The sequence below is a fragment of the Trichomycterus rosablanca genome, chromosome 16 (assembly GCF_030014385.1).
Source record: "Trichomycterus rosablanca isolate fTriRos1 chromosome 16, fTriRos1.hap1, whole genome shotgun sequence".
NCBI classification, from domain to species: Eukaryota; Metazoa; Chordata; class Actinopteri; order Siluriformes; family Trichomycteridae; genus Trichomycterus; species Trichomycterus rosablanca.
In genome coordinates, this window is record NC_086003.1 from 22,816,881 (window position 1) to 22,844,866 (window position 27,986).

The window sequence follows — 27,986 nt, forward strand, 5'->3', positions numbered from 1 at the left end:
TATTATTATTATTATTATTATTATTATTATAAAGGTGTTAGTAATTATAATTTTAGCTATTAAAATACTGATAATAATAATAATAATTACAGTTGAAATTGTAATTTTTATTGTTAATATTATTATTTTATTACTATCATAAACATTATTATTATTTGTATTATTATTATAGTAATTAGTTATTATTATAATTAATATTATTATTATTATTATGTTAGAATTATATGTGTTAGTTATTAAAATTTTAGCTATTACAATACTGATAATAATAGTAATAATAATTAATGATAATAATAATAATAATAATAATAACTATTTACTATATAATATAATAATAATAATTAACAATAATAATAATGATAATAATAATAATTAATAATAATAATAATAATAATTATCATTATTATTAATAATAATAATTACAGTTGTTGGTTGTAATTGTTATTGTAAATTCTATTATTTTATTACTATCATAAACAGTATTATTATTTGTATTATCATTATAGTAATTAGCTATTATTATTATTATTATTATTATTATTATTTAAGTATTATATAAGTGTTAGTTATTACAATTTTAGCTATTAAAATACTGATAATAATAATAATAATAATAATAATAATAATAATAAAATAAAAACCATTTACTATATAATAATAATAATAATAATAATAATAATAATAATAATAATAATAATAATAATAATTACAGTTGTTGGTTGTAATTCTTGTTGTTAATATTATTACTTATTACTATCATAAACATTATTATTATTATTATTATCATTATTATTATTATTATTATAGTAATTAGTTATTCTTAGTATTATTATTATAGTTATTATTATCATAAACTTTATTATTACAATTATTATTATTATCATCATCATCCTTATTATTATTATAATTATTATTAATATTAATTTTTATTATTATCATTATAAAACAGCAGCAGAATTGACAAAAATATGTGTTAAAAATTTCTAAAGAAGAAGACAGGAGTGCAGCTCTAGCAAAGGTCAGCAATCATGACGCAAAACGAAAGAGACTTGGCAAAAATGAGATTCATGGAAGCGTAGCAAGGAGAAAGCAAGTGAGAAACATCAGAGCTTGGCTGGTATTTAGAGCAGGGGGACAACAAAAGAGCTCATTATATCTGCTGAAAAACAAATACAGCATTTTCAAAAAGGTAAACATTACCACCAGTCAAATGTGGGGGTATTCAGGTCCTGGAAGAACTTACACTTATTAGAAAAGGAACTCCAGCCCTACAGCAGAGCTGTCTTTATGACTGAAGTTCATTTGCTCAAAAGCTAAAGAAGAAGCAAGATTGCGTGTTGCAGCAGGATATTGATCCAAAATTCAACAGCAAGTTTAAAATCTGATTAGCTACAATAAATAGAATGACAGTTTTGAAGTGACCTGGTCTTAATGAGAAGTGCTATTGTGAGATGTGACCCAATTTCCTTCAAAGCAGAGAGTTAAAAAAAACACAGTCGTGCTGCTGAAGGTGGTGATGGGAGGTAGAATAGAGTAGAATGCCTTTATTGTCATATATACATATACAGGTGTACAGTATAATGAAATCTTTTCTCCACATATCCCAGCATGTTTGGTAGCCATTGTACGGTGCCCCTGGAGCACAGAGGGTTAATGGCCTTGCTCAAGGGCCCAACAGTGGCAGAATGGCAGAGCCAGGATTCGAACTCTCAACCTTTTGATTGATAGCCCAAAGCTCTACCCACTAGGCTACCACTGTCCCCGCTAGGTATTACACTTTATAGCCAAAAGTACTGTATATGGACACGTGACTGTGTTTGTTGCATTTCAAAACCATACACTTGAATATGCTTGACCTCCCATCTTTGCCACTATAACTTACCACAAGATTTTGGAGTGTATCTCTGGGAATTTGCATCCACTTAAATCAAATGCGCAAAATTTTGTCCATATGATTTTCTCAAGGGTGTAGCTTAGCAATTAAAAAGATTATTTAGTGGCTCACACGACACTCTAAGATTTTAAAATATTACATACCTTTAAGGTCCAAGTTGCGGGCACCATTGGAGTGCTGGGTGACGGTGCGAGAGTCGATCTTGAGCGTATGCACGTTGTTATCATCTCGAGACACCAACACATTGTGCCACTGGTTGTCATTAAGGGGCTTGTCAGAGTTGCCCTTCATTAGTGACGGTCCGTTGCCCAAATCGAACACATAATGGATGTACCTGCAATACATCAGATCCTCGTATCAAACCGGGCAGCAGTGCCAAGACATGCAGTGCATAATTGCTCACAGTCCCACAATTGCTTGGAACTACTGGCACCTGTAAAGATTTTTCCTGCCAAGCAGTTAAAACCTGCGGTGATCAAACTTTTTGGTCTATAGTCACTGGCAGCATGGAGAAAAGTTTAGCATTATTACAGTTTTACACCTACTTCTGATTACATAAGATTTTTTCTTAGCATCCGACCACTTTTCCATTTGAAAGTAAGCATAACACTGATGCATGATTAAAAATAAGGTTCATTTATTTTCATTACCTGATTTATCCTGGTAAACACTGTGTGCATGGCAGTAATTCACCCAAGACATGGCACCAATCATTCACAGGGCACCAACATTAAGATACACACATTGTTACACGCAGGGGCAATTTAGAGTAGACAATTAACCCAACAAAGAACATGTCAAACCCTAAACAGACAGTAATTAGAGGCAATGTTTAAACCGGCTCCAAGGACCCATAGTAGTGTGGCACCCATCCTACAAACTGTGTCACCTTTTATTGAATTAAAAGGTTTTTATAACAACATGTCAGATCAGATCTTTAAAAACATGCTTTATTTTACTGCAGCACTATTAATAAGAAAATAATAAAGAAGAAGGACCTATGATGTCGCTTTCTATGCTTGATACAGACACAATGACATTATTTCTTCAGGTTTCCCCTCTAGTCTTTATTCTTTTTTTCCTAAGAGTGTGCAGTAGAGACTACAGGTCAGAGAATAAGAGTGTGCAGTATTATTATTATCTATGATGACAGATAATAGGAGTGTTGCCATTGTAGTATACAGTATTTTATTATTGTTGTTATTACTGTCATTGGATGTGGTATTAGTAGTGTTGTTGTTATATATATATATATTTTTTTTTATTTTTTTTATTATTTTTTTTTTTTTATTTAGCACGTCCAATTTCGTCCCATCTATCATCCTCTCATTAGTGCGGATTCCTGCTCCTGATTGGGGCTGACAAGGCCGTTCCACGCCTCCTCCGAAACGTGACCAGCCAATCGACCGTCTTATCACCCACACTTGACGAGTGTAGCGTGGCAGAGTACTGTGCACGGAGGATCACACACTCCGCCACACCCCCTCCCGTCTCCATACAGGCGCCACCAACCAGCCAGCAGAGGGCGCAACCGCCCCGTTCCTGAGAGAGCATCCCCTACGGTCTCAAGTCCCGCCCCCCACCCGGACAACAGGCCAATCGTTGTCCATAGCCGCCCAGCCTCGACCGTGAAGGCAGAGCTGGATTCGAAACGACGCTCCTTCGAAATTCAGCTCTGGTTGCAGCGCGTGTCTTTTACCGCTGCGCCACCTGAGCGGCCTTTGTTATATTTTTTTAACTTTTGTTTAGCATATATATATTTTTTCTTCATCAATGCTTTGGCAATACAAGTGTAAATGTTCTCCGTGCCAATAAAGCACCAGTAGAGTAGCAGTGTGCAGTGAGAGAGTGAGAGTGTGCAGTGAGAGAGTGAGAGTGTGCAGTGAGGGAGTGAGAGCAAGGGAATAAGGGTGTGCAGTAAGACAGTAAGAGAGAAAGAGTGTGCAGTGTAGGAGTGAGAGAATGGGAGTGTGCAGTGAGGTAGTGAGAGAGCAAGGGAATAAGAATGTGCAGTAAGAGAGTAAGAGTGTGCAGTGAAGGAGTGAGAGAATGGGAGTGTGCAGTGAGGTAGTGAGAGTGTAAGAAAATGCAGTGAGAGAGTAAGAGTGTGCAGTGAGGAAGTAAGAGAGAGTAAGCGTGTGCAGTGAGAGCGTGAGAGAATAAGAGGGTGCAGTGAGGGAGTGGGAGAGTAGAAGTGTGCAGTGAGAGAATTAGAGAGTAAGAGTGTGCAGTGAGGGAGTGAGAGAGTAAGAAAATGCTATAGAGAGTGTGTGAATGAGTAGTGAGGGAGTGAGATAGCCAGAGAGTGAGAGTGTGCAGTAGAGTGAGTGAGGGTATGCAGTGAGGGAGTGAGAGAGTAAGACTGTGCAGTAGTGAGAGTGAAAGTGTAAGAAAATGCAGTAGAGAGAGTGAGAGTGTGCAGCGCGGAGTGAGAGAGTAAGGGTGTGCAGTTGAGAGTGAGGGAGTGTGCAGTAGTGAGAGTGAGAGAAAGAGAGAGTAAGATTGTGCAGTAGAGAGAGTGAAAGTGTAAGAAAATGCAGTGAGAGAGTGAGAATGTGCAGCGAGGAGTGAGGGAGTGTGCAGTAGTGAGAGTGAGAGAAAGAGAGAGTAAGATTGTGCAGTAGAGAGAGTGAAAGTGTAAGAAAATGCAGCGAGAGAGTGAGAATGTGCAGTGAGAGAGTAAGAGTGAGAGAGTGAGAGAGGCAGCAGTACACGGGGTGATCATTCATTACTCTGCTCCAGCTCAGCATGCACCAGCAGACTCCAGTGAGCAGCAGGACCACCTGCTGTCTAATTGCTCACTGAATGACTGGCTTTCTGTGCACCGCAGCACCGAAACGTCAACATCTCAGACCTCTCTTCATTCTATAAGATTCACTCTGTCCTGGTGAATAAAGTCACTTCTGGTGTGAAACGGGGCTGAAACTGCTATGTGCTGAGAGCTGACCTGATCCAGTGGTTGCCAGCTGCAGGAACAATATCAGCTGATCTATGCAACAATGTGCATTATTTATTTATTTATTTATTCATTTTATCAAGCACTTTATCCTGATCAATGTTGCTTTATACTGATCCGGCGCCAGCTGGAAACACTGGAGCAAGAATAAGTCAGAGTGAGGAAGAGAAATAGAGTCAGCAGTAAACAGTGGGTATAAGATAGTGACAGAACGAGTGCATGCTATAAAAAGTAAGAGTAAGTGTAAGAGAGTGGGAAATTAAAAGTGTGTGTAGTAAAAGAGTAAAATAGTGTGTGCAGGAGAGGTTGAGAGTGAAAGAGCGTGTGCCGTAAAGAGTGAGAAAGTGTATGAGTGTGTGCAACAGAGTAAGAGAGAGGGTGTGCAGTAGAGTGAGAGAGTGTTGAAGTGTTTGCAGTAGAGTGAGAGACTATGAGTGTGTGCAGTAGATAGACTGTATGAGTGTGTGCAGTAGAGTGAGAGAGAGTGCATGCAGTAAAGTGAGTGCAAGAGTTAGTGCAGTAGAAAGTGAGAGAGCAAGAGTGTGCAGTAGAGAATGATAGACTATGAGTAGAGTGCCGTAGAGTGAGAGACTATGATTGTGTGCAGTAGAGAGTGAGTGTGTGCAGTAGAGCGTGAGAGACTATGAGTGTGTGCAGTAGAGAGTGTAAGAGTGTCTGTAGTTAATAGTGAGAGTGTAAGAGTGTGTGCAGTACAGAGTGAGAGCGTGTAAGTGTGCGTGCAGTACAGAGTGAGAGTATAAGAGTGCAGTAGAGTGTAAAAATGTATGTTGTAGAGAGTGAGAGACTAAGATTCAATTCAATGCTGTAAGAGTGTGTGCAGTAGTGAGAAAGTGTGTGCAATATAGTGAGAGACTGCTGAAGTGTTTGCAGTAGATTGAGAGAGTATACGAGTGTGTGCAGTAGATTTAGTGTATGAGTGTGCATTAGAGAGTGAACAAGTGTGTGCAATAAAGTGAGAGAGTGTAACAGTGTGTAGTAGAGAGTGAGAGAGTGTGTGCAGTAGACAATGAGAGACTATGAGTGTGTGCTGTGCAGTAGAGAGTGAGAGAGTGTAAATGTGTGCAGTAGAGAATGAGAGTGTATGAGTAGGTGTAGTAGAGAGTAAAAGGGGGTGTGCAGTAGAGAGAAAGTGTACGAGTGTGTGCAGTAGAGAGTGAGTGTAAGAGTGTCTGTGGCTAAAAGTGAGAGTGTAAGAGTGTGTGCAGCAGAGAGTGAGAGAGTGTACAATTATGTGCAGTAGAGAGTGAGAGTGTGTGCAGTAGAGAGTGAAAGTATAGGAGTGTGTGCAGTCGAGAGCGAGAGTGTGTGCAGTAGAGAATAAGAGACAGCGATAGTGTGTGCAGTAGAGTGAAAAACTGTATGAGTGTGTGCAGTAGAGTGAGAGTGTTCAAGTGTGTGCAGTAGAGAATGAGAGTGTATGAGTAGGTGTAGTAGAGAGTAAAAGGGGGTGTGCAGTAGAGTGAGAAAGTGTACAAGTGTGTGCAGAGAGTGAGTGTAAGAGTGTCTGTGGTTAAAAGTGAGAGTGTAAGAGTGTGTGCAGTAGAGAGTGAGAGAGTGTACAATTATGTGCAGTAGAGAGTGAGAGAGTGTGTGCTGTAGAGAGTGAAAGTATAGGAGTGTGTGCAGTCGAGAGCGAGAGTGTGTGCAGTAGAGTGAGAGTGTGTGCAGTAGAGAATAAGAGACAGCGATAGTGTGTGCAGTAGAGTGAAAAACTGTATGAGTGTGTGCAGTAGAGTGAGTGTTCAAGTGTGTGCAGTAGAGAGTGAGAGAGTGTATGAGCGTGTGCAGTCGAAAGTGAGAGAGTGTAGTAGAGAGCGAGAGTGTGCAGTAGAGAATGAGAGAGTGTATGAGTAGGTGCAGTAGAGAGTTAAAGGGTGTGTGTAGCAGGGTGAGAGAGTGTATGAGTGTGTGCAGTAGAGAATGAGAGAGCGAGAGTGTGTGCAGTAGAGAGTGAGAGAGAGAGTAAGGTCACTCTTAGAGTGTGTTCGAAAACCTAGTGAGCTGCCTTGCTGTCTTACTGTCTACATAGGCAGCTGCATAAGTAGAGAGGATTCTAATAAGTCAGTGACTTATAAGTCAGGTTATTCGAACGCACTACTTAGACAGCGATAACATCGGGTTTATCATTTCGCGTTTAGCATTTAGCATCTCGCCATTAAAACCAATAAACTGAGGTAGCACAGCACGCTAACGTCAATATAACATCTCCCTTCATGTACCGATAACGGTTACATTTCCTGACAAGCCCGAACTTGCAAATAAAAACACTCGGTACAAGTTTATACAAGTTAAAAATCAGTAATATTTTATTTACGTTTGAAAAGAACTCCATTTGTTTCTCCACCCCGTCAGCCATGAATGCTGGGATTGTCTTGATCACTAAGGCAGCGTCCGATGCTCACTCGTTCTTGAGCCAAAATAACATTGAAATAATAAGATGCCTCAGAAGTGAGGATTTTAAGGCATCTAGGATTTCGAATAGCCTCCTTCTTGGGAGCGCGCACAGGATGACTAGCTTTTCGAACACACCCTTAGTGATCTCATAGGCTGGTCAGCTATTTGAAACCCACCCACACTGATGAAATCAACAATCTAAACGTATCCACTGTATCAGTAAAGGAGGTGCGAATGCTAAATCATCAAACACTCGCGTGCTTAAAACTGTTCTTAATGCCAGTGCGAGAGGGCAGCGAATGATTCTCATAACTGACTCACTCTCCAACTTCTCTGATTTACATAGACTGTGTTTTGAACTGTAGCAGTAGGAGGACTGATAAAAAAAAAGCACTCCATTGTGCGTGTGTGTGCTTATTTGACGCGCCTCCACAACATCTGTTAGGACTAAACCCAGGAAACTGTGCTGCTGGGATTTTATATACAGTCGCTGGTAGTGCAACAAAAAAACCACTCTGATCAGAGTGCAGTGTTCTAATAAACTTCTAATAACAGACCAGAAGTGACGTTACACTGACGAGCCACAACATTACATCAGCAGTGTCAGTATTACTAAGACCCAGAATGCTAGACTGAATCACAGACATGCTGGTCCACAGACATCATGTCAGTGTCAGATTATCTATACTGGACACTATACACTGATCAGCCATAACATTAAAACCACCTCCTTGTTTCTACACTCACTGTCCATTTGATCAACTCCACTTACCCTATAAAAGCACTTTGTAGTTCTACAATTACTGACTGTAGTCCATGTGTTTCTCTACATACTTTTTTAGCCTGCTTTCACCCTGTTCTTCAATGGTCAGGACCCCCACAGTACCACCACAGAGCAGGTATTATTTAGGTGGTGGATCATTCTCAGCACTGCAGTGACAATGTGTGTTGTGCTGGTATGAGTGGATCAGACACAGCAGTGCTGCTGGAGTTTTTAAATACCGTGTCCACTCACTATCCACTCTATTAAATAATAAAAGTCAGAGACGATCGCTCATCTATTGCTGCTGTTTGAGTTGGTCATCTTCTAGACCTTCATCAGTGGTCACAGGACGCTGCCCATGGAGCGCTGTTGGCTGGAAATTTTTGGTTGGTGGACTATTCTCAGTCCAGCAGTGACAGTGAGGTGTTTAAAAACTCCTTTAGCATTGCTGTGTCTGATCCACTCATACCAGCACAACACACACTAACACACCACCACCATGTCAGTGTCACTGCAGTGCTGAGAATGATCCACCACCTAAATAATACCTGCTCTGTAGTGGTCCTGGGAGAGTCCTGACCATTGAAGAACAACATGAAAGGGGGATAACAAAGCATGCAAAGAAACAGACGGACTACAGTCAGTAATTGTAGAACTACAAAGTGCTTCTATATGGTAAGTGGAGCCGAAAACTCAGGACAGGGCGCTAGCCCAGTACAGGGCAAACACACTGGAAATTACACTACAGCTGAAAATTGAACCCTGGGCCTTATTGCTGTGAGGCAACAGTGCTACCCACCAAGCCACTCAAATAAGTATTATATATAAATATACTGTATGTACGTACTATATGTGTGTATGCATATATATATACAGTATATATATATATATATATATATACTGTATATACAGTGTATCACAAAAGTGAGTACACCCCTCACATTTCTGCAAATATTTCATTATATCTTTTCATGGGACAACACTACACTGTGTTCCAAATTATTATGCAAAAAGTGTTTAGGAGTGATAAGGTAAGAATTTTTTTGTTTGTCAGTTAAACTCATTGATGGTGATGTGTGTCAGGGCTCTTTATATCACTGAAAGCAATTGCAGACACCTGTGCTAATTAGTTTGGCAGGTGTGTCCAATTAAAGGCAAGACTACTTAAGAAGGCTGTTCCACATTATTAAGCAGCCTACATTTTCAGCCAAAATGGGAAAGAAAAAGGATGTGTCGGCTGCTGAGAAGCAACAAATTGTGGAGTGTTTAGGTCAAGGCATGACTACAATCAACATTGCCAAGACACTTCATCGTGATCATCGCACAAACAAGAAGTATGTAGCTGATTCAGAGCACACACTTGTGCGTGCTGATAAGGGAAAATTGAGGACTCTTTCCAACAGGCAATTACGTCAGGTTAAAAGAGCAGCTGCAAAAATGCCTTGTCATAGCAGCAGACAAGTTTTTGAAACTGCTGGTGCCTCCAACGTCCCCTGAACAACAAGATGCAGGGTCCTTCAGAGGTTTGCAGCTGTGCGTAAGCCATCCTGTTGACCTCCTTATCCACTGCACACAAGCAGAAACGGCTCCAGTGGGCCAAACAATACATGAAGACTGACTTCAAAACTGTTTTGTTCACCGATGAGTGCCGTGCAACGCTCGATGGTCCAGATGGATGGAGTGGAGGATGGCTGGTTGATGGACACCCCATGCAAACAAGGCTACGGCGCCAACAAGGAGGAGGTGAAGTAATGTTTTGGGCTGGAATCATGGGGAGAGAGATTGTCGGCCCCTTTAGGATCCCTGAAGGGGTAAAGATGACCTCCATAATGTATGTGGAGTTTCTCAAACAGCACTTCCTGCCATGGTTCAAGAAGAAGAACCGTGCATTCCGCAGCAAGATCATTTTCATGCATGATAATGCACCGTCTCATGCTGCAAAGAACACATCTGCATCTCTGGCTGCTATGGGCATAAAAGGGGACAAACTTATGGTGTGGCCCCCATGCTCCCATGACCTCAACCCCATTGAGAACCTCTGGAGCATCATCAAAAGGAGTGTCTATGATGGCGGGAGGCAGTTCACATCTAAGCAACAGCTCTGGGAGGGTATTCTGTCCTCATGCAAAACAATTGAAGCAGATACCATCCAAAACCTGACAAATTCAATGGACGAGAGAGTTCAGAAGCTCCTTTCGAACAAGGGGTCCTATGTGCAAATGTAACATCACCTAGAATAAAGTTTTGACTTGAAAACTGTTTGATTTCAGTTTGTAATAACCTGCTAATGCTTATAATTTCACAAATGACCATTTTTTTGTTCTTTATAAAAATTAAAAGGTTGAAAACTCTGCTGTGCATAATAATTTGGAACATGCATTTTGAGTGCATTTTGAGTGTTTTATTTTTTTTTAAATATACTGTTATCATTGGCAGTTTGTTCAAAAACCTTTCAATTGTACTCTAATAGTTGATGACTGGAAAATTACAATGACTGCAATTCATATAGGTAATTTTGGAAAATCTGAGAAAATATTATTTGCATAATAATTTGGAACACAGTGTATAGACATGAAACTTGGATATAACTTAGAGTAGTCAGTGTACAACTTGTATAGCAGTGTAGATTTACTGTCTTCTGAAAATAACTCAACACACAGCCATTAATGTCTAAATAGCTGGCAACATAAGTGAGTACACCCCACAGTGAACATGTCCAAATTGTGCCCAAATGTGTCAATATTTTGTGTGACCACCATTATTATCCAGCACTGCCTTAACCCTCCTGGGCATGGAATTCACCAGAGCTGCACAGGTTGCTACTGGAATCCTCTTCCACTCCTCCATGATGACATCACGGAGCTGGTGGATGTTAGACACCTTGAACTCCTCCACCTTCCACTTGAGGATGCGCCACAGGTGCTCAATTGGGTTTAGTCCATCACCTTTACCTTCAGCTTCCTCAGCAAGACAGTTGTCATCTTGGAGGTTGTGTTTGGGGTCGTTATCCTGTTGGAAGACTGCCATGAGGCCCAGTTTTCGAAGGGAGGGGAACATGCTCTGTTTCAGAATGTCACAGTACATGTTGGAATTCATGTTTCCCTCAATGAACTGCAGCTCCCCAGTGCCAGCAACACTCATGCAGCCCAAGACCATGATGCTACCACCACCATGCTTGACTGTAGGCAAGATACAGTTGTCTTGGTACTTCTCACCAGGGCGCCGCCACACATGCTGGACACCATCTGAGCCAAACAAGTTTATCTTGGTCTCGTCAGACCACAGGGCATTCCAGTAATCCATGTTCTTGGACTGCTTGTCTTCAGCAAACTGTTTGCTGGCTTTCTTGTGCGTCAGCTTCCTTCTGGGATGACGACCATGCAGTTGATGCAGTGTGCGGCGTATGGTCGACCCTGGCGAAGCCTGTTCCGAGTGGAACCTGTCCTGGAAAACCGCTGTATGACCTTGGCCACCATGCTGTAGCTCAGTTTCAGGGTGTTAGCAATCTTCTTATAGCCCAGGCCATCTTTGTGGAGAGCAACAATTCTATTTCTCACATCCTCAGAGAGTTCTTTGCCATGAGGTGCCATGTTGAATATCCAGTGGCCAGTATGAGAGAATTGTACCCAAAACACCAAATTTAACAGCCCTGCTCCCCATTTACACCTGGGACCTTGACACATGACACCAGGGAGGGACAACGACACATTTGGGCACAATTTGGACATGTTCACTGTGGGGTGTACTCACTTATGTTGCCAGCTATTTAGACATTAATGGCTGTGTGTTGAGTTATTTTCAGAAGACAGTAAATCTACACTGCTATACAAGCTGTACACTGACTACTCTAAGTTATATCCAAGTTTCATGTCTATAGTGTTGTCCCATGAAAAGATATAATGAAATATTTGCAACATTTATTGCAACCCAACATTTCATGCTGCTCTTCGTACTCACCCTTTGACCAGCTCCACCACAATGAAGTCGCTTCCATCTCCCGAGTTGAAAAGCAGCAGGCCATCGGGGCTGGTGGTCTTAAACTGGAAAAAGAGGTGCATGGACGTGTAGGCCTGTAGGGTGGACAGCGCCAGGTAGCTGGCTCGTGTCCTAAAGCTCACCGGCTTGGCCACGATGCGCCGCATACCAAAACGAGCGTTCAGCTCGCAGTTCGAGATGTCACCATTTTTGCACTGGTCCAGGTACGGCACACCGTTGAATGTAAGGCCCTGCAGGTGCCCGATGAAATTTGAGGGCATGACAGAAATGAAGCGGCGCTCCGTCATGATTCCAGTCTCGATGTGGTGGAACTCCAGCTGTGTGTGGGCTCCGCTCATCTGGCCTGCGGGGGGAGATAGCTTGGTTAGCTTGGATAGATCATCAGATCATCTAAGCAGAATAATAAAATGATTACTTTTTATTATTATTTTAATTTACATAAATCTAGTAAAATAACAAACATGTAGATTTTAACAACAATTTTAATGACATTTTAATTTTAATTTTAATTTTAAATGTAGAGAATTTAGAAGACTCTATGATTAAGAGCAGTGTGTTTGAGTGCTAAAAACTTAATTGAATATATACTGATCAGCCATAACATTAATAAATAAATAAAACCACATCTTTGTTTCTACACTCACTGTCCATTTCATAAGCTCCACTTACCCTATGAAAGCACTTTGAAGTTCTACAATTACTGACTGTAGTCCATCTGTTTCTCTACACACTTTGTTAGCCCTTTTTCATGCTGTTCTTCAATGCTCAGGACTCTCCCAGGACCACCACACTGTAGGTATTATTTGGGTGGTAGATCAGCACTGCAGTGACACTGACATGGTGGTGGTGTGTTAGTGTGTGTTGTGCTGGTATGAGTGGATAAGACACAGCAATGCTGATGGAGTTTTTAAACACCTCACTGTCACTGCTGGACTAAGAATAGTCCACCAACCGAAAACATCCAGCCAGCAGCACCCTGTGGGCAGCATCCTGTGACCACTGATGAAGGTCTAGAAGATGACCAACTCAAACAGCAGCAATAGATGACCGATCGTCTCTGACTTTACATCTACAAGGTGGACCAACTAGGTAGGAGTGTCTAATAGAGTGGACAGTGAGTGGACACGGCATTTAAAAACTCCAGCGGCGCTGCTGTGTCTGATCCACTCATACCAGCACCATGTCATTGTCACTGCAGTGCTGAGAATGATCCACCACCTAAATGATACCTGCTCGGTGGTGGTCCTGTGGGGGTCCTGACCATTGAAGAACAGGGTGAAAGCAAACCAAAAAAGTATGCAGAGAAACAGATGGACTACAGTCAGTAATAGTAGAACTACAAACTGCTGATTTTGTTTTGATTACATTTTACAATGTCCCAACTTTTCTGAAAATGGAGTTTGTAGTAAGCGTAATACGTCTTTAAATCATATTGATTTGACAGTTTGGCTATTAATTAAATCACAGAGAAGATACTGAAGTCCCACTCGTGTCTTCCTGTGACTAATGTGAGGTAAGATGTGAGGTCTACCTTTGGGATGTTAGAAGAACATAGGGTGTTTTCCAAATAGAGTAGTTTGTTAGTATGTAGATTTGTGGTATTTGTAATGGGTGTCGAGGTTAAATGTTCTAAAAGCAAACATACGCTGCATTTTTATTAATTATAAGTTATTTTGTTCTAGTGGTTTAAAATGATGTTCAGTGGTGCTTCAGGCTGAAGTAGTAATGGTAATAACTGCTCTTTTAGATTGAATAAAAAACCAGGTCAATTGGGAGTCAAATCATTAGAATAGTGTGTGTGTGGTCTGTGTGTGTGTGTGTGGTCCACCCACCCTCTACCGTCACGTTGTCTACAGAGAGCTGCAGGCTCTTGCCACGGCGCACCACCTTCACAGAGTGCCACTCATTGTCATTCAGCTTGTGCCCTGCATTCAGAGTCTCCGGTCCTTTACCTACACACAGAGCGCCAAAGTCACACAGTGCCTCCGGCTGCCTGCTCAATCAATACACTACATCTCTACAGGTTCAGATACATCATTCACTCAGCCGTACACACACACACAGGCAGGGACGCTTCTCCATATATATGCGGTGAATGCAGTTGCCTAGGGCGGCACCCAAAAAGGGAAAGCCTTTTGGTGTCATTACATAAGCATGATTCTGGATAGGAAAGGATCGACAAGCATACAATACACAATTCTACCATTTTTTATTCATTTATTTATTCATACAGCACTGTGGTTTGCTAGGCGCCACTCAAAAACCTTGGGCATGGTGGAATTCACCAGGGACAGGGTGCCAAACCATGGCAGGTTTAGGATGTCCTCTGCAATGCAGCTGTATGCGTGCTCTGTGAAGCAGAGTAATTTGACGTGTTATTGATTTCTTACAGTCTCCAGAGTGCTGATCAACTCATTTGCATATTGTTTACATTTAATAATAACCTTCCACACAAAGCTGCTGCATTAAGCTGCGGCACAGCGTGACATGAACATCTGGCTGAAGATTTAGACATTAAAAAATGCAACCTTGATCGAATAGCTCAGCAGTAATAAACTCACATAATCCAGGTGCGAATTACACCTGATTTACATTCACTGCATTCAGCAGACGAGTTTATCTGAAGTGACTTACAGCTGTGAAAGTACACTGTTGTGAACACTCTCATTAGGAAACTGTAAATATATTAATAATTGTAATTCTTAATAACAAAGCATGGCCTTGCAGTAAGGTAGTTATTTTTGTGTGTTGGCTGATTTTCACTTAGCAGCTCATCTTGTGCAAGTTCAGAAGGGTAACAAGATAACACCCAATTATACATGATCATCCTGAGGATCTTAAAAAGTCTAGTTTGTGTTTCTGGAAGATGGGAGATAATCAAATGAGCCGGAAAAATCCACACGGACAAAGAGAATCAAACCCAGGATGTCTGGATAAATGTTACTGTGCGAGCCATTTGTGCCACCATGCAGTTCCTGGGTCAGTTCCTGGGTCAGTTCCTGGGTCAGTTCTTGTTTCTAGATCCAAAGGTTAAAATGTTTTAGTGCATAAAGAGTTCGTCTGTTATTGTGCTATTATTGTAGATAAACGAGAATTTGTATTAACCACTTTTAGGTTTAAACTTGATAGAGAAACAATGTTTTCTGGCTTAGTGTTTTTGTCGTTAGCCAAAAAAATGGGTTGCAGAAATAAATAATAATAATTAAATAAACTTGTACACAAACGACCCCTTGTGGAGACTTTATGTTACATCTTGAAAACCACAGTGGGACCAGATTGTGGAGAGCAAAACCGAGAGAGTAAGATGCATGGTTTGTGTTGCCTGGGTCACGTAAAAAAAAATCATGGACATAATGTGGATTGCTTAAAAAAAGTTTATAACCCTGTCCTAGACCAGTGGTCCCCAACCACCCTGTCCTAGACCAGTGGTCCCCAACCACCGGGCCGCAGACCGGTACCGGTCCGTGGGTCATTTATTACCGAGTCACACAGAATGAATAAATAAATAGAGATCGCTACAAGAGCAATTAAATACTCTTCTGGTGTTATTGTCCCCAATCACCTCTAGGTGGGAGCATCATCTCGTCGCAGCGAAAAAAGCTCAGAACTCACACAGATTTTCCATTCTATAGTTATTCTATTTTAAATCCTCCCGCCCCACCGTTCGTGAAATTATATCTTATATGAAACCGGTCTATGCTGCAAAAAAAGGTTGGGGACCTCTGTTCTAGATGATTCAACAGTTCTATATTTTCAAACATTTACATTTATGCTTAAATCCAAACCGACTTACAGTAATGTGACAGTATACAATCTAAGCAATTAAGGGTTAAGAGCCTTGTGTAGGGGCCCAACAGCAACCTGGCAGTGTTGAGGCTTTAACCAGTGACCTTCCGAATACTAGTCCAGTACCTTTCCTATTAGGCTACAACTGCCCTTACTTATTATTGCAACACTGGTGCTTGAGTTTGCTCTGCTTCACTGTTTCTTGCGCTCTCAGGCTTTCTAATGCACTCACTGACCCAATGCCAATCTCACTTTTTAATTTTTCCACCACAAATATCATTTTAGTAAGATCAGAAACTCACTTCTAATGAAAATAAATCGGGTGGCAAACGTGAAATCGAAATGAAAAAGAGCTGAAAATGAGAAGCGAAAGCTACTGATGTCTGATGGATTTTCATTAGATCCAGAATCTCAGGGTATGTGAAACGTATGCTTCCCTCTAATTAGCAGCAATCTTCCCACTTCCTATCAAAGACGAGTGCAGCAGGCAGACAGGAGGGGCCCTGACATACTCACGCCTTCTGCCACTTTGCTAATTAATTCCATGCTGATACCTGCCACGATTAAACAAATCAAGGAATTTATGCTTCCTCTTAACCCAACAATGTCAGATTGGCGATGTGTTTCGATAAACATGTTTGCAAATGACATAATTGTATAATTTACTGTCTGTACGGAAACAGTGATTGACTAATGTATGTAATTATCATCAGAAATGCATTTACATAGGTGCTCGGGTGGCGCTGCGGTCTTATACGCTAGCTCAACGCTAGCGAGGAAAACTCTAGAGCTACCAACCTGACCAGCCATTCAACAGACCCTATTGGCTGTGTCTGCTGAAGGAAGGCTGGGATGGGGTTTCTTGTCAATGCTGCTGTGAAATGTGTTCTATGAGCAGTGGGGGATTTACATGGGGGCATAGTGTGGCTCTATGTGAGAACCCATTAGTTGTTAATAAAAAAAAAGAAGTGGACAGCCAGTGCACACATCAGAGAAAGTCTGCATTTTCCCAGCCAGTGTGGGGGTGGTGAAAGTGGCAAAGGAACTGCAGCCTGCACCATGACTTCAAAATTAATTAATTAGTTAATGAGAACATTTTCATTTAGCAGGTGTTTTAACCCAAATTTTCTTAAAGTTGTGAACAAAAACAGTGCAAGCAATTAAGGTCTGAGGGGCCTTGCTCAGGGGACCAACAGTGGCAACTTGGTGGTAGTGATCCTTCGACAAGCAACCACTAAGCTACCACTGCCTACTAGAAGAACACAAGGATAAGTGATATAAAGACAGAGTTCAGCGTTCAGTACGTCAAGTCCCGTTCTGTGTCGAAGAACACCGTGTCTCAGCAGCACACGCTTCGGTTTAATGCCAAACCTCTCCTGGATGTGCTTAGACTTCAAAGTGTCAGCACACCTACCAATGAATTATTCACACAGGTTGAACAAGAAGAGGACCTCTGTCCTTTTTCACATCACCCAATCTTCAGAACGATGGGCCTAATGCTTAATTAATACAGGTCAAAGAACATCAAATACAGCCAACATATTATCCAGCATCTGATTCTGCTGGTGAGGGTCATGGTTACCCAGCCATGCTTTCTCCAGAGCAAACACCAGCAGCAGAATGGGTCAAATGCCAATTGGAAAGTGTGGTGGTGGCGAAGGAATAATGGTTTAGAGCCTTAAGAGAGTCATGGAATAGAAACATGAGTGAAAGGAGACTTAAGCACATAGTACGGTTCAATGTTTTTGGTTGAGTGCGTACCCACTAATGCACCGCTGCTTTCACATCATCATTCCCCTTAAAGCTTCTCTGAGCGTCCAAAAATGTGGAAATCAGTGCCACTCAGGTAGTGCAGCAGTAAAACACGCTAGCACACCAGAGCTGTGATTTCGAATACATCGCACCGAATCTCAGCTCTGCCGTCCGGCTGGGCTGGACGGCTGCATTAACAACAATTGGCTGTTGTTCATAGGGTAGGGTAAGCCGGATAGGGACTCCTCATAACTGATCGAATTACGACCACTGCTGGCTGGTTGATGGCATCTGCACAGAGTCAAGGAATAATGCTGATCAGGGTGTGGCTCTCCATGCACAAAGCTGAGCGGCACATGAATTCGCCTTGTGAGGGTGAAAAGATGCAGTCGGCTACTACACACGTGTCGGAGGGGGCGTGTCACAGTCTCGCTCTCCTCAATCAGGGCGGGGGTCAGCTCCAGTGCAGAGGAAGCAAGGTGGAAAATCAGATGGTGCTAAATCCGGACTATAAGCTTTCTCTCAGCTCACTGTTTTAAACCAAAATATAAAAGTGTGGCAGCTATTTGAAGATCCCTCATATTTTAGGGTAATGTGTGGGAGCCCACGTTCTTTGAGCCATACGGTGTACCTTAGGAAATGATGTGACCCTGATGAACCAAAGGTACACTGTAAAGAGGTTCTAAATTTAGTCTGGAGGTTTCAAGACACACATTGACTCAAATGTTAGGGTAACCAAACTAGATGGATGGATGGATGAATACTTTATTTATCCTAAGGGATAATTTATTTATTAAATTCGAATTGGTCGTCTACATACAGATGTGACTGGCTGTGTTTTAGGGGGGAGGTGTTCCAGGGGGCAGTTGTAGCCTAGTGGTTAAGGTACTGGACTAGTAATCTAAAGATTGCTGGTTCAAGCCCCGCCACTGTCAGGTTGTCACTGTTGGGCCCTTGAGCAAGGCCCCTAACCCTCAATTGCTTGGACAGTATACTGTAACAGTTCTGTAAGTCGCTTTGGATAGAAGCGTCTCTTAAATGCCGAAAATGTAAATGTGGCGGAGGCCCAGTGATGGATTGGCGTCCTGTCTGGGACGTGTTACTGCATCTCAGCCAGTGATTCCAGGAAAAAAATGTATGTTTTATAGTTTATACATATCAAACACACATTTATTTGGTCAGCTGATTACTAAGAAGAGCCCATGATGGTCTTAAATAAAATAGGCTTCAATAAGAATTAAAGCTCCTGCTCTGTTTTAAGACTGTTAGATTATTACAAACTGGCCACGTTTCTAATTACAACTTTACTCTGAGTGATTTTAAATATTAATACCATTTATATTTAAGTAAAGTGAAATTACATTTCCTCTGGATAAATGGTTCTCTGGTGTACAATACATCCAGGTCTTGGATTTAAACTCATTCCTGAACATCCACCACCCTGCAAAGTCTTCAGCTTCCCCCCTTTCTATCACAGCTGATTTAAAAAGCTCATTATTATACCCTCCATGAGTTAGATCAGGTGTGTTAGGCAGCAGGAAGAGCTTCCTATTGAGGAGCCTTAATCTCAAGCAAAGATTGATTACTCTGAAAATATCCACTGGTGTGAAAGCCACGTGCTGCAGTGTGACATGAAGTAATCGTCACTTTTTTTTAGGGAAACAGCATGAAAACACTGAATACACATTTATTTAGAAATCACTTATGAATATACGTACACTTCAGGCCAAAAATATGTAGACACCCATTCCCAATCTAATCAATAGAGGTAGGTGTTATCAGTACGGCCCATACAGTAATGGTCCACTATGATATCTAGCTTTTTAAAGGCCAGAAATATGTGGACACCCATTCTCAATCTAACTAATGGTGGAAGGTGTTTTCAGTATGGACCATAAAGAAATGGTCTTCTAGGGCCCAACAGTAACAACCTGGCAGTGGTGGGGCTTGAACCAGTGACCTTTTGATTACTAATCCAGTAACTTAAACGCTAAGTTACACCAGCAACTGTATGGAGGAATTCCAGCAGCCTGCACACAACCCTGATCTCAACCCCAATAAACGGCACTGGGATGACTTGGAATGTCCTTTGATAGCTAAGTGGTGTTGTCCAACTTTGGCGCCCAATCTCAGAAATATTCCCTTGACTGAACGTCCGTAACACTAAAATTTTGTGGAAAGCCTATTCAGAAGAGTGGACACTGTTATAGAGGGGACTCTAACAGTTTTGAAATGAGAAGACCAAGAAGCTTATGGTCAGCTGTCCACATCCACATTGTTCTTTTTCGCTGTCTTGACCTCACTCACTCACTCACTCAGTAACACCCTGGACGGGGTGCCAGTCTATCGCAGGGCAGACACATACACACACCCATTCACCTATAGGGCAATTCAGTGTCTTCAATTAACCTGACTGCATGTTTTTGGAGTGTGGGAGGAAACCAGAGCTCTTGAAGGAAACCCATGCAGACATGGGGAGAACATGCAAACTCCGCACAGAAAGGACCCAGACCGCCCCGCCTGGGGATGGAACCCAGGAACTTCTTGCTGTGAGCCGACAGTGCTACCCACCGAGCCACAGTGCCACCCCGTCTTGATCTCCTTATTTCAAATACTGTATTTATTCACAAATTTAAGTCTCAAAGAAGAAGAACAGGCTTGGTGGTAACGTTATAATACCCTTGGGTTGGGAAAGAGACGTGCTTAACAACCTTACAGTCAAGTAACCACATGCTGTTGTCCAAAAAATTATGTTGTGTGTCTGTGTGTACACATTATATAAACCTGATACAATAAAAGTCATAAAAATATCATTTTTATGTAAGATTTCCTTCTGACTGCACACACACCACTGTTAGGCTGCTTAAAATTCACCACTGGCAACATGGAGGTCAAAAGAGGGACTTTTAGCAGATGGCAGAGGGCACTAATTCAGTACAATTTGCTTTAACTACCTGTGATTTCAGCCTATTTAAAAGTTAATTAACATTTTACTGTCATTAAAACTTCCATCAGTTTAAATATGCCTGTCACACTCTAGTGATGAATAGATTCAGCTGTCCGAGGGAATATGAAATACACAGGAGGCGAAGTGCAGCCTTCTTACCATGTGTACCATGTCTTACCCAGCATCCTCTGGTTCAAACCGGCTTAAGATCACTGATACAGCTTAGCACACAATTTAATCATTGCTGGAACTTAACGAAAGGCTATACAGCTCCTAACACTACACATGAAGATTAATTCCCTCTTTCACTGTCTACATGCCAGCACTCCTCTGTAGGGCCCACCAGAGGTTTAACCTGTGGTAAATGTTGCCATCTAGTGGTTTGGAGCAGGATAATAATGTAGGTTGGAGTTCACGATTTATAGTAACAACAACAGCAGCATTGTTGATTATCAGCTTGTGTCAGAGATAAAAGGCTTTAATAATTAGCACTATGATACACTATATGGCCCAAAATATATGGACATCCAAGCATGAGCGTGTAGAACATCCTATTCCAAAATTACAGATCTTCAGATGAAGATAATCTTTATTTGGCAGCTATAAAAGCCTCTGCTAGTCTAGGAAAGTGTTCAAGATTTTGAAGTATGTGGGAATTTGTGCACATTTAGTTAAACAGAGCACTGATTTAGAATAAGAAGGCCTGACACAATCTGCATTCCAATTCATCTTGAATGTGTTTAATGAACATGAGGACAGGGTTGTGTGCTGGCCATTGGAATTCACACTAAACTTTTCAAGCCTTGTTTTTTTAACCTTGTTTTATGCACTAAAGCAAAGTCAGGCTGGAACAGGATGGGACCTTCCCCAACTGGTGGAGCAATGGGTATGGCATGTACGACACACCACAATAAAATAATTTAAAGAGGTGTCCACATACTTTCAGCCATTTGGTGTCTTTGGGATTTCACAGAGGGTAAATAGTGGATGGGCAAATTTTAAGGGATGACCCTTTCCTGTTTCAGCATGGCTTTGCCCATGTGCACAATGCAAACTCTATAAAGACATGAAGAAAAGCCCAGTTTAAAGAAACTCAAGCCTTACTGAACCATTTAGAATGAACTGGAACATTGATTGAGACTCTCCAACATCAGTGCCCAGCCATACACATGTTCTGTTGTCTGAAGAGACACAAATCCCTACAAACATACTTCAAAGTATTGTGAAAAGCCTTCTCAAAGAAATGGCTGTTGTTATAGCTGAAAAGATCATATAGAGAACACTATTTGTTTTACAATGGGATCTTCAATAATACATCCAATAATACATAATAATACATTTGACCATTTAGGGTAGAGTATGTCTGCCTACCAGGCATTTGTACAAAACCCCTAGTGGGATACATTTCTTGTAATGTATGTAATCATTCTTATGTAATAATTAGAATGATTTAAGTAAGTTGAATTAGTCAATTACTTTATTCTGAATCACAAATCATGAATCATTGAATCAACACTTAAACAACACAAAACATGAGTTTAGAAGAGCTGTTTCAACCTTTCCAAGTGGTTTTTGTATGCGAGATCTGGAAACGTACATGTCAAACTTCTCAAAGGATTCACGCTTATTTATAACCAGACTCTTACTAACTTAGATCTTAATTCATTATTAGACATAGACGTATTATACATAGCAGAGCCTATACTGTGGTACCTTGTAACTCAACGTCCCCTAAACTCAAAATCTTTGAAACTCAACGCACTTCATCGACAAATGTGTACTCTTAAACTCAACGTTTCCCTTAAACTCAACGTGTGTGACTGCTGCTTTGCTCAGCACTCGACTTGAGCGGTGCGGTAAAATGTCATGCGAACATGAGACGAATATGCATTTCACTTTTATACTTGTGTTACAGTCGGGGGTTCTGAGAAATTGTAAGAATCAGCTTTTCCAAGAGTCTAAAATGCTTATTATTAAAAAAAATAATAATAACGTAACAATGTATTTAAATAACTACATAGAACATGAAACCTCTCTTAATTATTACTGCTATCTATTAAACAAAGAAGTAAAGGTAAAACAACAACAGAGGTCAGAATGAATAATAATGAACCCACGTTTGAGTCATTAAAGCAACTTAACATACTTCTTATGATGACAGAGCACTTGGTAAACCTGACAACATGATTAACATGCTCCCCCTAGTGGCTCAACACTGTAAAAATAGTTTACTTTATTTAACTGTTTTTTTTTTACACACATACAGTATTTTTTTATACATATACAGTATATATTGAAGTACTGTATTTATTTGCATGTTTAACAATTAGCTTCAGTTGTGGAATCATTTCTGTTAGCAGCTGTGCATTCCTACAACCCCTTAAACATCTGCTTCTCTAAAGCCTTCAGCTTTTTGGTATGTAGTGGCTGTATTGCAGTTGCTCATGATATGGTTTGTTTGTTTATTTATTAGGATTTTAACGTACAGTAGTTACTCATTACACAAGATTCATCAGTTTACAAGTCTAATGTCAAACACAGTCTTGGACAATTCAGTATCGCCAGTTCACCTTACTTGCATGTCTTTGGACTGTGGGAGGAAACCGGAGCACCTGGAGGAAACCCACGCAGACACGGGGAGAACATGCAAACTCCACACAGAAAGGACCCGGACCGCCCCACCTGGGGATCGAACCCAGGACCTTCTTGCTGTGAGACGACAGTGCTACCCACTTAGCCATTGTGCCGCCCTCATGTTTAATTGCTTTCAGCACACTTGGACATGCTAGAACATGGTTTTTCAAACCCTGGGTTGCGAGCCCAAAAATTGGGTCATAATTGAATCAGTTTTGAGGAACCCCCCCGTCCGGCTTCCCGCCCTGTATGAACTACAAGCCAATCGTTGTTCATATAGCCCAGTTCATATATTTTGCTCACTTATTGGATAGAAGTTTGTGAGGGGGGTCTTATAAAAATACACCGATCAGCCATAACATTAAAACCACCTCCTTGTTTCTACACTCACTGTCCATTTTATCAGCTCCACTTACCATATAGAAGCACTTTGTAGTTCTACAACTACTGACTGCAGTCCATCTGTTTCTCTACATACCTTTATAGCCTGCTTTGACCCTGTTCTCAGCACTGCATCGACAATGACACGGTGGTGTGTTAGTGTGTGTTGTGCTGGTATGAGTGGATCAGACACAACAGCGCTGCCGGAGTTTTTAAATACCGTGTCCACTCACTGTCCACTCTATTAGACACTCCTACCTAGTTGGTCCACCTTGTAGATGTAAAGTCAGAGACGATCGCTCATCAATTGTTGCTGTTTGAGATGGTCACAGAACGCTGCCCACGGGCCACTATTGGCTGGATGTTCTTGTTTGGTGGACTATTCTCAGTCCAGCAGTGACAGTGAGGTGTTTAAAAACTCCATCAGCATTGCTGTGTCTTATCCACTCGTACCAGCACAACACACACTAACACACCACCACCATGTCAGTGTCACTGCAGTGCTGAGAATGATCCACCACCCAATTAATACCTACTCTGTGGGGGTCCTGACCATTGAGGAACAGAGTGAAAGCAGGTTAAAAAAAAGGTATGTAGAGAAACAGATGGACTACAGTCAATAATTGTAGAACTACAAAGTGCTTCTATATGGTAAGTGGAGCTGATAAAATGGACAGTGAGTGTAGAAACAAGCAAGTTATGGCTGATCGGTGTATGCATTTTTTTCATTATGACCTCTGTTATATAATATGTATATCTGGAGACTGAGCAGAACTTGTTGGCTGGTGCACCAAGGTTAAACAAATCAGCTCACATTAGGTTACATTAACCCCAGAATATGTCCAACTGTAGTTCTCAGTTTCAAGTTACTGTTACCTCTCCTGCACTTTCTTGGCTCAATGCGTCGTTGTTTCTTGCCACCGTTAATATTTTGCCTACGTCTCATATTTAATTATTGATCTACAGGTCATGCTGGTATTCACTGTTGTCCCTGGTCCAGTAGAAAGAGAGATTATTTACTAATGGCTCTGTTGTCTAACAGCAAACATCAACCTGACAAATACTTAATGCAGAGCGTACGGGTGATATTCTATTTCTGTAGTATAATACAGTTCGTCCTGCTGAGTCCAGGCCCCGGGGACCATGATCCAACTCCAGGTTTGAAAACTGAGAAAGTCGAGTTGCTATAAATGGAAGCCTGTAATGGACAGTTGTACTACATAATTTGAAACACATCATAAATTTCCCCTGTCTCCCGTTCTGCCTGCCAAACTCTGGCAAAAAAAAAAAGGCTGTAAATGAGAGTCAGCAAGCGAGAGGACGGAGGAAGAGCGAGGCACATTGGGAAATGCAGTAAAGTACAAAATACAAGTCAGGTACAGAGAGTACAGAGATTTGAGTACAGAGAGAGGAATTAGAAGCAAGCGAGACAGAATGACAGATTTTTGGAAGCAACATTTTTCGTATGAAAAGGAGAATCACTTACTAAGGTTACAGTCTATCCCGATACAATCTGGTGGAGAGAGAGAGTAAGATGGTGAGATTAAAATAAAGAAAAAGGAGAAAACAATAAAAAAAAACATCCTTCAAGGTATAATCTGCAGACAATAAACAGCATTGCATGAAGCACACCATCCGGGGACAAGCCAGGAGTCCAACCTGCCCCTTTTCATACAGTTTCCCACCCAAAGCATGAGCTCAGAAGGGCTGCTTCAACCTTCCCAAGTGGTTTTTGTATGCGAGATCTGGAGACGTACTCATCAAACTTCTCACAGGATTCACGCTTATTTATAACCAGACTCTTACTAACTTAGATCTTAATTTATTATTAGACATAGACGTATTATACATTGCAGAGCCTATATTGTGGTACCATGTAACTCAGCGTCCTCTAAACTCAACGTGTGTGACTGCTGCTTTGCTCAGCGCTCTACTTGAGTGGTGCGGTAAAATGTCATGCAAACATGAGACGAATCTGCATTTGTGTGGAATAACTATCAAATTTACTCTAAAAGCTTCACATGTATCTGTGTTCAACTGGATTTTTCTCCTGTTTCACTTTTAAACTTGTGTTACTGCTCCAGGTTCTGAAAAATTGTAAGAATCAGCTTTTCCAAGAGTCTAAAACGTTTATCATTAAAAAAAAATAATAATAATGTAATAACGTATTTTAAGGAACAACATAGAAACACTAAACCTGTCTTAATTATTATTGCTTATTTGTTCTCTCTACTAATTATGAAGCATAATAAAACAAAGAAGTAAAGGTAAAAAGCAGGTTTTATTGTATTTTTGATAGATTTTCAATTGTATTCCAGTATTTTTATATTATACTTGTGCTATTTTCAGTGTATAAGTGTAAAAAACAACCCCATTATTTTTACATTAGCCTAAAATATCAAGGTATCTAATCAAGGTACCACTGTATTCATTTTATACATATAGATATAATTCTAATAATGATATATATATATATTAATTTATACCAAATATACTGTAGTTAAATTCATGAATATACATACAAGGTAGATAGATTATTATTTTCATATTTGTATGTAGATAGATATGATTTTTAGATATTACTTTGCACAAGAGAAAACCAGAATGCAACACTACACAGAAGAGATCTAGAACTAAACTGGTAAAGAAGATTTCTGAAATTGACGTGATATAGTTTTGTAATGTGAATTGGCCTAGGAGATATCTGGAAATCAAACATATTATTAAATATGTACATAATAAAAGTCTATCATTTCAATTTGCATAGTCTTGATTTAAAATGGACCAGGGACTCCTCATAACTGATGCAGTTATGACCTCTGCACAGAGTCGAGGAACAATGCGTTGATCAGGGTGTGGCTCTCCATACACAAAGCTGATCCACATATGAACTCGTCTCTACAGGTGAAAAAATGCAGTCGGTACTGCTCAGGTGTCGGAGGGGGCGTGTGTCTCATTTTAAAATGTGCATACTAGGGGGGTGCTCAGGTGGCGCAGCAGTAAAACACGCTAGCACACCATAGCTGGGATTTCAATAACATCGTTTCAAATGTCAGCTCTGCCATCTGGGAGGCGGGGCGCCTACATGAACAACGATTGGCTGTTGTTCATACAGGGTGGGAGCCGGACCAGGGAGTCCTCATAACTGATGTAATTACAACCTTGTGCAGGTAAACAAATGCAGTCGGTACTGCTCACATGTCGGAGGGGGCGTGTGTTAGTTGCGGCGCTCCTCAGTCAGCAGTGGAGGGTTGTATTGGTACAGAGGAAGCGTAGGCAATCAGGATGATTGGATGCGACTACAGTAGGGAGGTAACTGGGGGGGGGGATCGCAAAAAAAAGTGCATACAAAAGATATGGAATATAAGTTTGCATGTTACAAATTAAGAATTTAAGGTTTAGGTTTAAAATCTGCACAGGAGAGGTTCAAAAATGGCATAGCAAGGTGTTTAAGTGTAAAAATGTGAAAAGCTGTAACTTAAATAACAGAAATCAAGAATCAGTTGGTAGTGTTAGCTCAGTGGTTAAGGTACATGGCTAGTATTCAGAAGGTTGCTTGTTCAAGCCCCACATTTGCCATGTACCTGAACGTGTTGTACGACTCGCACATAGATTAAATTTGTAGTGTTAGAAGTACAGTTTCTATAAGCCAGATTTTAGAAGTGTCAGAACAACGTTCCTCTGAGAAGTCTGATGTGTGCAAATCCAGATAAGCTGCAGAAGACATTTGGGAAGGCGATCGATCTGCTCTTTCTGAGTCACTGGTGTGAGTGGGGTTAAAAGGGAAGAAAAGGGCAGCCTGCACCAACAGCCAAGTGCAACAACACTTGCTTAACCATCAAGTGTTTTTAAAAGAAGCTCTAATTGTTTCTACTTACTTAAAGAAATCCAATAATACTGATTTACTCTATGCAGGAGCAAAGTCTTGTCTAGGGCTGTCATTGTAACCACTGTATCCTGATGAATGCATTAATTATTATTACTGCTCTTAAACATGTATTTACAATAAGAGCCTGTCTGCACTAATATGGATATATTAAAAACACATATGTCATTGCTGATTGTGGCAATGTGGCAACCTTATACATTTAGGTTGGATTGAAATTCACAGTCATTTACGTTTAGTTAAAGTCTACACAAATGCTAGCTATGAACAACGCTAAAACAAGTGCCACCACACCAGCAGACTTTCTAAACCCGGTCCTGATTACCACCAGAGACGTTTACCCCATAACACAAGGAAAGAACATTTGTAAGACAATTTCAGCGTACACTGACATACGATCTGCTGATTTGTAAGCTTCCTCAGCTTTCTGTATATCCATGGTAATGATAGACAGACGTTGTTGACACAGCACATGTGAGTTCATGGTGGCATCCCAAACCACATGTGCCACATACTATTTTATCAACATCATTAACAGTGCACTAAACATACACTATTCAGTAAAGCAGGTTGTGG

General features: G+C 40.9%; 1 protein-coding gene across 1 annotated transcript in view; it reads right to left on the minus strand.

Moving 5' to 3' along the window:
* LOC134330290 (neurexin-2-like) overlaps positions 1–27,986 on the minus strand; it is a 395,050-nt gene that overhangs the window by 329,150 nt on the left and 37,914 nt on the right. Inside the window, exons 6-9 of the mRNA XM_063011349.1 lie at positions 25,011–25,037; positions 13,857–13,976; positions 11,986–12,367; positions 2,038–2,228 (exon numbers count right to left, since the gene is read on the minus strand). Coding sequence (XP_062867419.1) covers positions 2,038–2,228; positions 11,986–12,367; positions 13,857–13,976; positions 25,011–25,037 — 720 coding nt within the window. The remainder of the gene's footprint in view (positions 1–2,037; positions 2,229–11,985; positions 12,368–13,856; positions 13,977–25,010; positions 25,038–27,986) is intronic.